Raw genomic sequence first — 16765 nt, forward strand, 5'->3', positions numbered from 1 at the left:
ACTAGTACACACTACCATCACTAGTACTACTAGTACACACTACCACACACACATAGTACTAGTACACACTACCACCACTAGTAGTACTAGTACACACTACCACACACATAGTACTAGTACACACTACCATCACTAGTAGTACTAGTACACACTACCATCACTAGTAGTACTAGTACACACTACCACACACATAGTACTAGTACACACTACCACCACTAGTAGTACTAGTACACACTACCACCACTAGTAGTACTAGTACACACTACCATCACTAGTAGTACTAGTACACACTACCATCACTAGTAGTACTAGTACACACTACCACCACTAGTAGTACTAGTACACACTACCATCACTAGTAGTACTAGTACACACTACCACCACTAGTAGTACTAGTACACACTACCACCACTAGTAGTACTAGTACACACTACCATCACTAGTAGTACTAGTACACACTACCACCACTAGTAGTACTAGTACACACTACCATCACTAGTAGTACTAGTACACACTACCACACACAGAGTACTAGTACACACTACCACCACTAGTAGTACTAGTACACACTACCATCACTAGTAGTACTAGTACACACTACCACCACTAGTAGTACTAGTACACACTACCATCACTAGTAGTACTAGTACACACTACCACACACATAGTACTAGTACACACTACCATCACTAGTAGTACTAGTACACACTACCACCACTAGTAGTACTAGTACACACTACCACCACTAGTAGTACTAGTACACACTACCATCACTAGTAGTACTAGTACACACTACCACCACTAGTAGTACTAGTACACACTACCACACACAGAGTACTAGTACACACTACCACCACTAGTAGTACTAGTACACACTACCATCACTAGTAGTACTAGTACACACTACCATCACTAGTAGTACTAGTACACACTACCACACACAGAGTACTAGTACACACTACCATCACTAGTAGTACTAGTACACACTACCATCACTAGTAGTACTAGTACACACTACCACCACTAGTAGTACTAGTACACACTACCACCACTAGTAGTACTAGTACACACTACCACCACTAGTAGTACTAGTACACACTACCATCACTAGTAGTACTAGTACACACTACCACCACTAGTAGTACTAGTACACACTACCACCACTAGTAGTACTAGTACACACTACCACACATAGTACTAGTACACACTACCATCACTAGTAGTACTAGTACACACTACCATCACTAGTAGTACTAGTACACACTACCATCACACATAGTACTAGTACACACTACCACCACTAGTAGTACTAGTACACACTACCATCACTAGTAGTACTAGTACACACTACCATCACTAGTAGTACTAGTACACACTACCACCACTAGTAGTACTAGTACACACTACCATCACTAGTAGTACTAGTACACACTACCACACACATAGTACTAGTACACACTACCATCACTAGTAGTACTAGTACACACTACCATCACTAGTAGTACTAGTACACACTACCACCACTAGTAGTACTAGTACACACTACCATCACTAGTAGTACTAGTACACACTACCATCACTAGTAGTACTAGTACACACTACCACCACTAGTAGTACTAGTACACACTACCACCACTAGTAGTACTAGTACACACTACCACCACTAGTAGTACTAGTACACACTACCATCACTAGTAGTACTAGTACACACTACCATCACTAGTAGTACTAGTACACACTACCACCACTAGTAGTACTAGTACACACTACCACCACTAGTAGTACTAGTACACACTACCACCACTAGTAGTACTAGTACACACTACCATCACTAGTAGTACTAGTACACACTACCACCACTAGTAGTACTAGTACACACTACCATCACTAGTAGTACTAGTACACACTACCACCACTAGTAGTACTAGTACACACTACCATCACTAGTAGTACTAGTACACACTACCACCACTAGTAGTACTAGTACACACTACCACCACTAGTAGTACTAGTACACACTACCATCACTAGTAGTACTAGTACACACTACCATCACACATAGTACTAGTACACACTACCACCACTAGTAGTACTAGTACACACTACCATCACTAGTAGTACTAGTACACACTACCACACACATAGTACTAGTACACACTACCATCACTAGTAGTACTAGTACACACTACCATCACACATAGTACTAGTACACACTACCACCACTAGTAGTACTAGTACACACTACCATCACTAGTAGTACTAGTACACACTACCATCACTAGTAGTACTAGTACACACTACCACACACAGAGTACTAGTACACACTACCACCACTAGTAGTACTAGTACACACTACCACCACTAGTAGTACTAGTACACACTACCATCACTAGTAGTACTAGTACACACTACCATCACTAGTAGTACTAGTACACACTACCATCACTAGTAGTACTAGTACACACTACCACATACAGAGTACTAGTACACACTACCACCACTAGTAGTACTAGTACACACTACCACACACATAGTACTAGTACACACTACCATCACTAGTAGTACTAGTACACACTACCATCACTAGTAGTACTAGTACACACTACCACCACTAGTAGTACTAGTACACACTACCATCACTAGTAGTACTAGTACACACTACCATCACTAGTAGTACTAGTACACACTACCACCACTAGTAGTACTAGTACACACTACCACACACAGAGTACTAGTACACACTACCACCACTAGTAGTACTAGTACACACTACCATCACTAGTAGTACTAGTACACACTACCACCACTAGTAGTACTAGTACACACTACCATCACTAGTAGTACTAGTACACACTACCATCACTAGTAGTACTAGTACACACTACCACACACATAGTACTAGTACACACTACCACCACTAGTAGTACTAGTACACACTACCATCACTAGTAGTACTAGTACACACTACCATCACTAGTAGTACTAGTACACACTACCACACACAGAGTACTAGTACACACTACCATCACTAGTAGTACTAGTACACACTACCACCACTAGTAGTACTAGTACACACTACCTCACACAGAGTACTAGTACACACTACCATCACTAGTAGTACTAGTACACACTACCACCACTAGTAGTACTAGTACACACTACCATCACTAGTAGTACTAGTACACACTACCACCACTAGTAGTACTAGTACACACTACCACCACTAGTAGTACTAGTACACACTACCATCACTAGTAGTACTAGTACACACTACCATCACTAGTAGTACTAGTACACACTACCACCACTAGTAGTACTAGTACACACTACCACCACTAGTAGTACTAGTACACACTACCATCACTAGTAGTACTAGTACACACTACCATCACTAGTAGTACTAGTACACACTACCATCACTAGTAGTACTAGTACACACTACCATCACTAGTAGTACTAGTACACACTACCATCACTAGTAGTACTAGTACACACTACCACCACTAGTAGTACTAGTACACACTACCACCACTAGTAGTACTAGTACACACTACCATCACTAGTAGTACTAGTACACACTACCATCACTAGTAGTACTAGTACACACTACCACACACAGAGTACTAGTACACACTACCATCACTAGTAGTACTAGTACACACTACCACCACTAGTAGTACTAGTACACACTACCATCACTAGTAGTACTAGTACACACTACCACACACAGAGTACTAGTACACACTACCACCACTAGTAGTACTAGTACACACTACCACACACAGAGTACTAGTACACACTACCATCACTAGTAGTACTAGTACACACTACCACCACTAGTAGTACTAGTACACACTACCACCACTAGTAGTACTAGTACACACTACCACACACAGAGTACTAGTACACACTACCATCACTAGTAGTACTAGTACACACTACCATCACTAGTAGTACTAGTACACACTACCATCACTAGTAGTACTAGTACACACTACCATCACTAGTAGTACTAGTACACACTACCATCACTAGTAGTACTAGTACACACTACCACCACTAGTAGTACTAGTACACACTACCACCACTAGTAGTACTAGTACACACTACCACCACTAGTAGTACTAGTACACACTACCATCACTAGTAGTACTAGTACACACTACCACCACTAGTAGTACTAGTACACACTACCACCACTAGTAGTACTAGTACACACTACCACCACTAGTAGTACTAGTACACACTACCACACACAGAGTACTAGTACACACTACCACCACTAGTAGTACTAGTACACACTACCACCACTAGTAGTACTAGTACACACTACCATCACTAGTAGTACTAGTACACACTACCATCACTAGTAGTACTAGTACACACTACCACCACTAGTAGTACTAGTACACACTACCATCACTAGTAGTACTAGTACACACTACCACCACTAGTAGTACTAGTACACACTACCACCACTAGTAGTACTAGTACACACTACCACCACTAGTAGTACTAGTACACACTACCATCACTAGTAGTACTAGTACACACTACCACACACATAGTACTAGTACACACTACCACCACTACTACTCACTACCACTACTAGTACTACTAGTACTCACTACTAGTACTACTACTAGTACCAGTAGTACTACTAGTACTAGTAGTACTACTGGTACTAGTAGTACTACTAGTACTACTACTGGTACTAGTAGTACTACTAGTACTACTACTAGTACTAGTAGTACTACTATTACTAGTAGTACTAGTAGTAGTACTACTAGTACTACTAATGAGTACTAGTAGTACTACTACTAGTACTCATTAGTAGTACTCACTACTAGTACTCACTAGTACTCACTAGTACTCACTAGTACTACTCACTACTCACTAGTACTACTCACTACTACTCACTACTCACTAGTACTCACTACTACTCACTAGTAGTACTCACTAGTACTCACTCACTACTACTCACTAGTAGTACTCACTGGTACTCACTAGTACTCACTCGTACTCCTCACCATTGCTCACCACCCCTCCCAGTGTGTTTGCTGGGTGTCAGATTCCGTACCCCAAGCGAGAATTCCTCAATGAGGAGGAGAGTGAAGACAAAGCAGATAAGGTGAGGAGCATGGACTCACCACTTACTCACCACTTACTCACTCACCAACACACTTACTCACCACTCACCACTCACTCACTCACCACTTACTCACCACTTACTCACCACTCACTCACTCACCACTCACCACTTACTCACCACTCACCACTTACTCACCACTCACTCACCACTCACTCACCACTCACCACTCACTCACCACTCACTCACCACTTACTCACCACTCACCACTCACTCACCACTCACCACTTACTCACCACTCACCACTCACTCACCACTCACCACTCACTCACTCACCACTCACCACTCACTCACCACTCACTCACCACTCACCACTCACTCACTCACCACTCACCACTTACTCACCACTTACCACTTACTCACCACTTACCACTTACTCACCACTTACTCACCACTCACCACTTACTCACCACTTACTCACCACTCACCACTTACTCACCACTTACTCACCACTCACCACTTACTCACCACTCACCACTTACTCACCACTTACTCACCACTCACTCACCACTCACCACTCACCACTTACTCACCACTGACCACTTACTCACCACTTACTCACCACTCACCACTCACTCACCACTCACCACTTACTCACCACTTACCACTTACTCACCACTCACTCACCACTCACCACTTACTCACCACTTACTCACCACTCACCACTCACTCACCACTCACCACTTACTCACCACTCACTCACCACTTACCACTTACTCACCACTTACTCACTCACCACTCACCACTTACTCACCACTTACTCACCACTTACTCACCACTTACTCACCACTCACCACTCACTCACCACTCACCACTTACTCACCACTCACTCACTCAGTCACTCACCACTTACTCACCACTCACCACTTACTCACCACTTACTCACCACTCACCACTCACCACTTACTCACCACTCACTCACCACTCACTCGCTCACCACTCACTCACCACTCACTCACTCACCACTCACCACTTACTCACCACTCACCACTCACTCACCACTTACTCACCACTCACCACTCACTCACCCACTCACTCATTCACCCACTCACCACTTACTCACCACTTACTCACCACTCACCACTTACCACTCACTCACCACTCACCACTTACTCACCACTTACTCACCACTCACTCACCACTCACCACTTACTCACCACTTACTCACCACTCACTCACCACTCACCACTTACTCACCACTCACTCACCACTCACCACTTACTCACCACTTACTCACCACTCACCACTTACTCACCACTCACCACTCACCACTTACTCACCACTTACTCACCACTCACCACTCACTCACCACTTACTCACCACTTACTCACCACTTACTCACCACTCACCACTTACTCACCACTCACCACTTACTCACCACTTACTCACCACTTACTCACCACTCACCACTCACTCACCACTTACTCACCACTCACCACTCACCACTTACTCACCACTCACTCACCACTCACCACTCGCTCACCACTCACTTACCACTCACCACTCACTCACCACTTACCACACACTCACCACTCACTCACTCACTCACCATTTACTCACCACTTACTCACCACTCACCACTTACCACTTACTCACCACTCACCACTTACTCACCACTCACTCACCACTTACTCACCACTTACCACTCACTCACCACTTACTCACCACTCACTCACCACTTACTCACCACTCACTTACTCACTCACCACTCACTCACTCACCACTCACTCACTCACTCGCTCACTCACTCGCTCACTCACCACTCACCACTTACTCACCACACACTCACCACTCACCACTCACTCACCACTCACTCACTCACTCACCCACTCACCCACTTGCTCACCACTCACTCACTCACTCACCCACTCACTCACTCACCACTCACCACTCACTCACTCACTCACCCACTCACTCACTCACTCACCCACTCGCTCACCACTCACTCACTAACTCACCAAGTCACTCACCCACTCACTCACCACTTACTCACCACTCACTCAACACTCACCACTCACTCACTCACTCGCTCACCACTCACACACTCACTCACTCACTCACCACTCACTCACCACTCACTCACTCACTCACCCACTCACTCACCACTCACTCACTCACCACTCACTCACTCACCCACTCACCACTCACTCACCACTCACTCACTCACTCACCCACTCGCTCACTCACCCACTCGCTCACTCACCCACTCACTCACCACTCACTCAACACTCATTCACTCACCACTCACCACTCACCACTTACTCACCACTCACTCACCACTCACTCACCACTCACTCACTCACCACTCACTCACCACTCGCTCACCACTCACTCATCACTCACCACTCACTCGCTCACCACTCACTCACTCACCACTCGCTCACCACTCACTCGCTCACCACTCACTCGCTCACCACTCACTCGCTCACCACTCGCTCACCACTCGCTCACCCACTCACTCGCCCACTCGGTCACCACTCACTCACCAACTCACCCACCCACCAACTCACCCACTCACCAACTCATCCACCCACCAACTCACCCACTCACCAACTCACCCACTCACCAACTCGTCCACCCACCCACCCACCAACTCACCCACCCACTCAATCACACTCACTCACTCACCCACCCACTCACTCACTCACCCACCCACCCACTCACTCGCCCACCCACTCACTCACTCACTCACCCACTCACTCACTCACCCACTCACTCACTCACCCACTCACTCACTCACTCACCCACTCACTCACTCACTCACCCACTCACTCACTCACCCACCCACTCACTCACTCACCCACCCACCAACTCACCCACCCACTCACTCACCCACCCACCCTCCACAGACCCAGCAACAGCAACAACAACAACAACAGCAACAACAACAACAGCAGCAGCAGCAGCAGCCCGGCAACCATGGCAACCACGGTAACCACGGCAACCACGGTAACCACGGCAACCACGGTAACCACGGCAACAACAACAACAACAACGGAGGAGGTGGTGGTGGTGGTGCCGAGGGGGTCCACGGAGGTGTCCAAGGGCCGCCCAACAAGAAGCCTCGCACCCAGCCTCCCACTCAGCCCAGCGCAGGGACTGGGGCTACTACCTCGGGAGACTACCAGGTACTCACTCAGGTACTCACTCAGGTACTCACTCAGGTACTCACTCAGGTGTTCAGGTACTCACTCAGAGACTCAGAGACTCACTCACAGACTCACTCACAGACTCATTCAGAGACTCACTCAGAGACTCACTCACAGACTCACTCACAGACTCACACAGGTACTCACTCAGAGACTCACTCAGAGACTCACTCAGAGACTCACTCAGAGACTCACTCACTCAGAGACTCACTCAGCCTCCCACTCAGCCCAGCGCAGGGACTGGGGCTACTACCTCGGGAGACTACCAGGTACTCACTCAGGTACTCACTCAGGTACTCACTCAGGTACTCAGAGACTCACTCAGAGACTCACTCAGAGACTCACTCAGAGACTCACTCAGCCTCCCACTCAGCCCAGCGCAGGGACTGGGGCTACTACCTCGGGAGACTACCAGGTACTCACTCAGGTACTCACTCAGGTACTCAGGTACTCAGAGACTCACTCACAGACTCACTCAGAGACTCACTCACAGACTCACTCACAGACTCACTCAGCCTCCCACTCAGCCCAGCGCAGGGACTGGGGCTACTACCTCGGGAGACTACCAGGTACTTACTCAGGTACTCACTCAGGTACTCAGAGACTCACTCAGAGACTCACTCAGAGACTCACTCAGAGACTCACTCAGAGACTCACTCAGAGACTCACTCAGAGACTCACTCAGAGACTCACTTAGAGACTCACTCAGCCTCCCACTCAGCCCAGCGCAGGGACTGGGGCTACTACCTCGGGAGACTACCAGGTACTTACTCAGGTACTCACTCAGGTACTCACTCAGGTACTCACTCAGGTGTTCAGGTACTCACTCAGAGACTCAGAGATTCACTCACAGACTCACTCACAGACTCACTCAGAGACTCACTCAGCCTCCCACTCAGCCCAGCGCAGGGACTGGGGCTACTACCTCGGGAGACTACCAGGTACTCACTCAGGTACTCACTCAGGTACTCACTCAGGTACTCAGAGACTCACTCAGAGACTCACTCAGAGACTCACTCAGAGACTCACTCAGAGACTCACTCAGAGACTCACTCACAGACTCACTCAGAGACTCACTCACAGACTCACTCAGAGACTCACCCAGCCTCCCACTCAGCCCAGCGCAGGGACTGGGGCTACTACCTCGGGAGACTACCAGGTACTCACTCAGGTACTCACTCAGGTACTCAGAGACTCACTCAGAGACTCACTCAGAGACTCACTCAGAGACTCACTCAGAGACTCACTCAGAGACTCACTCAGCCTCCCACTCAGCCCAGCGCAGGGACTGGGGCTACTACCTCGGGAGACTACCAGGTACTTACTCAGGTACTCACTCAGGTACTCAGGTACTCAGAGACTCACTCAGAGACTCACTCAGAGACTCACTCACAGACTCACTCACAGACTCACTCACTCAGAGACTCACTCAGAGACTCACTCACTCAGAGACTCACTCAGAGACTCACTCACTCAGGTACTCACTCAGGTACTCACTCAGGTACTCACTCAGAGACTCAGAGATTCACTCAGAGACTCACTCAGAGACTCACTCAGAGACTCACTCAGAGACTCACTCAGCCTCCCACTCAGCCCAGCGCAGGGACTGGGGCTACTACCTCGGGAGACTACCAGGTACTCACTCAGGTACTCACTCAGGTACTCACTCAGGTACTCAGAGACTCACTCAGAGACTCACTCAGAGACTCACTCAGAGACTCACTCAGAGACTCACTCAGAGACTCACTCAGCCTCCCACTCAGCCCAGCGCAGGGACTGGGGCTACTACCTCGGGAGACTACCAGGTACTCACTCAGGTACTCACTCAGGTACTCACTCAGGTACTCACTCAGGTGTTCAGGTACTCACTCAGAGACTCAGAGATTCACTCCCAGACTCACTCACAGACTCGCTCAGAGACTCACTCACAGACTCACTCACAGACTCACTCACAGACTCACTCACAGACTCACTGACAGACTCACACAGAGACTAACTCAGAGACTCACTCACACAGGTACTCACTCAGAGACTCACTCAGAGACTCACTCAGCCTCCCACTCAGCCCAGCGCAGGGACTGGGGCTACTACATCGGGAGACTACCAGGTACTCACTCAGGTACTCACTCAGGTACTCACTCAGGTACTCAGGTACTCACTCAGGTACTCACTCAGGTACTCACTCAGGTACTCAGGTACTCAGAGACTCACTCAGAGACTCACTCAGAGACTCACTCACAGACTCACTCACAGACTCACTCAGAGACTCACTCAGAGACTCACTCACAGACTCACTCAGAGACTCACTCAGAGACTCACTCACAGACTCACTCAGAGACTCACTCAGAGACTCACTCACAGACTCACTCAGAGACTCACTCAGCCTCCCACTCAGCCCAGCGCAGGGACTGGGGCTACTACCTCGGGAGACTACCTGGTACTCACTCAGGTACTCACTCAGGTACTCACTCAGGTACTCACTCAGAGAATCACTCACAGACTCACTCACACAGGTACTCACTCAGAGACGCACTCAGAGACTCACTCACAGACTCACTCAGAGACTCACTCAGAGACTCACTCACAGACTCACTCAGAGACTCACTCAGAGACTCACTCACTCAGAGACTCACTCAGCCTCCCACTCAGCCCAGCGCAGGGACTGGGGCTACTACCTCGGGAGACTACCAGGTACTCACTCAGGTACTCACTCAGGTACTCACTCAGAAACTCACTGAGACTCACACAGAGATTCACTCACAGACTCACTCAGAGACTCACTCAGCCTCCCACTCAGCCCAGCGCAGGGACTGGGGCTACTACCTCGGGAGACTACCAGGTACTTACACAGGTACTCACTCAGGTACTCACTCAGGTACTCACTCAGGTACTCACAGACTCACTCAGAGACTCACTCACAGACTCACTCAGAGACTCACTCACTCAGAGACTCACTCAGCCTCCCACTCAGCCCAGCGCAGGGACTGGGGCTACTACCTCGGGAGACTACCAGGTACTCACTCAGGTACTCACTCAGGTACTCAGAGACTCACTCAGAGACTCACTCAGAGACTCACTCAGAGACTCACTCAGAGACTCACTCAGCCTCCCACTCAGCCCAGCGCAGGGACTGGGGCTACTACCTCGGGAGACTACCAGGTACTTACTCAGGTACTCACTCAGGTACTCAGGTACTCAGAGACTCACTCAGAGACTCACTCAGAGACTCACTCACAGACTCACTCACAGACTCACTCACTCAGAGACTCACTCAGAGACTCACTCACTCAGAGACTCACTCAGAGACTCACTCACTCAGGTACTCACTCAGGTACTCACTCAGGTACTCACTCAGAGACTCAGAGATTCACTCAGAGACTCACTCAGAGACTCACTCAGAGACTCACTCAGAGACTCACTCAGCCTCCCACTCAGCCCAGCGCAGGGACTGGGGCTACTACCTCGGGAGACTACCAGGTACTCACTCAGGTACTCACTCAGGTACTCACTCAGGTACTCAGAGACTCACTCAGAGACTCACTCAGAGACTCACTCAGAGACTCACTCAGAGACTCACTCAGAGACTCACTCAGCCTCCCACTCAGCCCAGCGCAGGGACTGGGGCTACTACCTCGGGAGACTACCAGGTACTCACTCAGGTACTCACTCAGGTACTCACTCAGGTACTCACTCAGGTGTTCAGGTACTCACTCAGAGACTCAGAGATTCACTCCCAGACTCACTCACAGACTCGCTCAGAGACTCACTCACAGACTCACTCACAGACTCACTCACAGACTCACTCACAGACTCACTGACAGACTCACACAGAGACTAACTCAGAGACTCACTCACACAGGTACTCACTCAGAGACTCACTCAGAGACTCACTCAGCCTCCCACTCAGCCCAGCGCAGGGACTGGGGCTACTACATCGGGAGACTACCAGGTACTCACTCAGGTACTCACTCAGGTACTCACTCAGGTACTCAGGTACTCACTCAGGTACTCACTCAGGTACTCACTCAGGTACTCAGGTACTCAGAGACTCACTCAGAGACTCACTCAGAGACTCACTCACAGACTCACTCACAGACTCACTCAGAGACTCACTCAGAGACTCACTCACAGACTCACTCAGAGACTCACTCAGAGACTCACTCACAGACTCACTCAGAGACTCACTCAGAGACTCACTCACAGACTCACTCAGAGACTCACTCAGCCTCCCACTCAGCCCAGCGCAGGGACTGGGGCTACTACCTCGGGAGACTACCTGGTACTCACTCAGGTACTCACTCAGGTACTCACTCAGGTACTCACTCAGAGAATCACTCACAGACTCACTCACACAGGTACTCACTCAGAGACGCACTCAGAGACTCACTCACAGACTCACTCAGAGACTCACTCAGAGACTCACTCACAGACTCACTCAGAGACTCACTCAGAGACTCACTCACTCAGAGACTCACTCAGCCTCCCACTCAGCCCAGCGCAGGGACTGGGGCTACTACCTCGGGAGACTACCAGGTACTCACTCAGGTACTCACTCAGGTACTCACTCAGAAACTCACTGAGACTCACACAGAGATTCACTCACAGACTCACTCAGAGACTCACTCAGCCTCCCACTCAGCCCAGCGCAGGGACTGGGGCTACTACCTCGGGAGACTACCAGGTACTTACACAGGTACTCACTCAGGTACTCACTCAGGTACTCACTCAGGTACTCACAGACTCACTCAGAGACTCACTCACAGACTCACTCAGAGACTCACTCACTCAGAGACTCACTCAGCCTCCCACTCAGCCCAGCGCAGGGACTGGGGCTACTACCTCGGGAGACTACCAGGTACTCACTCAGGTACTCACTCAGGTACTCACTGAGGTACTCAGGTACTCACTCAGGTACTCACTCAGGTACTCACTCGGGTACTCAGGTACTCACTCAGGTACTCACTCAGGTACTCACTCAGGTACTCAGAGACTCACTCAGAGACTCACTCAGAGACTCACTCACAGACTCACTCAGAGACTCACTCAGAGACTCACAGACTCACTCACAGACTCACTCAGCCCAGCGCAGGGACTTGGGCTACTACCTCGGGAGACTACCAGGTACTTACTCAGGTACTCACTCAGGTACTCACTCAGGTACTCACTCAGGTACTCACTCAGGTACTCAGAGACTCACTCAGAGACTCACTCAGAGACTCACTCACAGACTCACTCAGAGACTCACTCAGAGACTCACAGACTCACTCACAGACTCACTCAGCCCAGCGCAGGGACTTGGGCTACTACCTCGGGAGACTACCAGGTACTTACTCAGGTACTCACTCAGGTACTCACTCAGGTACTCAGAGACTCACTCAGAGAATCACTCACAGACTCATTCAGAGACTCACACAGAGACTCACTCACTCAGAGACTCACGCAGAGACTCACTCAGAGACTCACTCAGAGACTCACGCAGAGACTCACTCAGAGACTCACTCAGAGACTCACACAGAGACTCACTCAGAGACTCACGCAGAGACTCACTCAGAGACTCACTCAGAGACTCACCCAGAGACTCACTCACTCACAGACTCACTCACAGACTCACACAGAGACTCACTCAGAGACTCACTCACAGACTCACACAGAGACTCACTCAGAGACTCACTCACAGACTCACTCAGAGACTCACACAGAGACTCACTCAGAGACTCACTCACAGACTCACTCAGCCTCCCACTCAGCCCAGCGCAGGGACTGGGGCTACTACCTTGGGAGACTACCAGGTACTCACTCAGGTACTCACTCAGGTACTCACTGAGGTACTCACTCAGGTACTCACTCAGGTACTCACACAGGTGTTCAGGTACTCACTCAGAGACTCAGGTACTCAGAGACTCACTCAGAGACTCACTCAGAGACTCACACAGAGACTCACTCACTCAGAGACTCACTCAGAGACTCACTCACAGACTCACTCACAGACTCACTCAGAGACTCACTCAGAGACTCACTCACAGACTCACTCAGAGACTCACGCACAGACTCACATAGAGACTCACACAGAGATTCACTCACAGACTCACTGAGAGACTCATTCAGAGACTCATTCAGAGACTCACACAGAAACTCACACAGATACTCACTCAGAGACGCACTCAGAGACTCACTCAGAGACTCACTCACAGACTCACTCAGAGACTCACTCACAGACTCACTCACTCAGAGACTCACTCAGAGACTCACTCAGAGACTCACTCACTCAGAGACTCACTCAGAGACTCACTCACAGACTCACTCAGAGACTCACTCAGAGACTCACTCACTCAGAGACTCACTCAGAGACTCACTCAGAGACTCACTCAGAGACTCACTCACAGACTCACACAGAGACTCACTCACAGACTCACTCACAGACTCACTCAGAGACTCACTCAGAGACTCACTCAGAGACTCACACAGAGACTCACTCAGAGACTCACTCACAGACTCACTCAGAGACTCACTCAGGTACTCAGAGACTCACTCAGAGACTCACCCACAGACTCACTCAGAGACTCACTCAGAGACTCACTCACAGACTCACTCAGAGGCTCACTCACAGACTCACTCAGAGACTCACTCAGGTACTCAGAGACTCACTCAGAGACTCACTCACAGACTCACTCAGAGACTCACTCACAGACTCACTCAGAGACTCACTCAGAGACTCACTCACAGACTTACTCAGAGACTCACTCACAGACTCACTCAGAGACTCACTGAGAGACTTACTCAGAGACTCACACAGAGACTCACTCAGAGACTCACTCACAGACTCACTCAGAGACTCACTCAGAGACTCACTCAGAGACTCACACAGAGACTCACTCACAGATTCACTCAGAGACTCACTCAGAGATTCACTCACAGACTCACTCACAGACTCACTCAGAGACTCACTCAGAGACTCACTCACAGACTCACTCAGAGACTCACTCAGAGACTCACTCAGAGACTCACTCACAGACTCACTCACAGACTCACTCAGAGACTCACTCACAGATTCACTCAGAGACTCACTCAGAGACTCACTCAGAGACTCACTCAGACACTCACACAGAGACTCACTCAGAGACTCACACAGAGTCTCACTCACTCACAGACTCACTCACAGACTCACTCAGAGACTCACTCAGAGACTCACTCAGACACTCACACAGAGACTCACTCAGAGACTCACTCAGAGACTCACTCAGAGCCTCACTCACAGACTCACACAGACACTCACACAGGTACTCACACAGGTACTCACGGACTCACACCGTGGCTGAATGTTGTAATGTACTTCACAGCGGACCGGATACCAAAACTCATCAGCGCAGGGATCGGTGGCACCCCAAGCTGGCCTTGGATACACAACATCAACCCAGCAGGGATCACAGTACACTCACTCACAGACTCATCGCTACTAACTCACTCACAGTACACTCACAGTACACTCACTCACACACTCACTCACAGACTCATCGCTACTAACTCACTCACAGTACACTCACTCACAGTACACTCACTCACAGACTCACTCACAGTACACTCACTCACAGACTCACTCACTCACACACTCACAGTACACTCACTCACAGACTCATCGCTACTAACTCACTCACAGTACACTCACAGTACACTCACTCACAGACTCATCGCTACTAACTCACTCATACACTCACAGTACACTCACTCACAGACTCACTCACAGTACACTCACTCACAGACTCACTCACTCATACACTCACAGTACACTCACTCACAGACTCATCGCTACTAACTCACTCATACACTCACAGTACACTCACTCACAGACTCACTCACAGTACACTCACTCACAGACTCACTCACTCATACACTCACAGTACACTCACTCACAGACTCATCGCTACTAACTCACTCATACACTCACAGTACACTCACTCACAGACTCACTCACAGTACACTCACTCACAGACTCACTCACTCATACACTCACAGTACACTCACTCACAGACTCATCGCTATTAACTCACTCATACACTCACTCACAGACTCACTCACAGTACACTCACTCACAGACTCACTCACTCACACACTCACAGTACACTCACTCACAGAATCATCGCTACTAACTCACTCACAGTACACTCACAGTACACTCACTCACAGACTCACTCACTCACAGTACACTCACTCACTCACAGTACACTCACAGTACACTCACTCACAGACTCACTCACTCACGGACTCATCGCTACTAACTCACTCACTCACAGTACACTCACTCACAGACTCATCGCTACTAACTCACTCACAGTACACTCACAGTACACTCACTCACACACTCACTCACAGACTCATCGCTACTAACTCACTCACAGTACACTCACTCACCGTACACTCACTCACAGACTCACTCACAGTACACTCACTCACAGACTCACTCACTCACACA

The 16765-nt window shown here is 49.0% G+C and overlaps 1 protein-coding gene across 3 annotated transcripts in view; it reads left to right on the plus strand.

Annotated features, from left to right (window-relative positions):
* Positions 1-15883, plus strand: part of LOC142922632 (cyclin-dependent kinase 8-like) — a 59181-nt gene extending 43298 nt beyond the window's left edge. For all 3 annotated transcript variants that reach the window (XM_076063454.1, XM_076063453.1, XM_076063456.1), the window contains 3 exons: positions 5053-5131; positions 7999-8277; positions 15636-15883. In XM_076063454.1, coding sequence (XP_075919569.1) covers positions 5053-5131; positions 7999-8277; positions 15636-15755 — 478 coding nt within the window. In that variant the 3' untranslated portion in view covers positions 15756-15883. The remainder of the gene's footprint in view (positions 1-5052; positions 5132-7998; positions 8278-15635) is intronic.
* Positions 15884-16765: the final 882 nt, after the last annotated feature.

The sequence above is a fragment of the Petromyzon marinus genome, unplaced genomic scaffold, assembly GCF_048934315.1.
Source record: "Petromyzon marinus isolate PM22_M1 ecotype Great Lakes invasive population unplaced genomic scaffold, UKy_Petmar_22M1.pri1.0 PM_Scaffold_125, whole genome shotgun sequence".
NCBI lineage: Eukaryota > Metazoa > Chordata > Hyperoartia > Petromyzontiformes > Petromyzontidae > Petromyzon > Petromyzon marinus.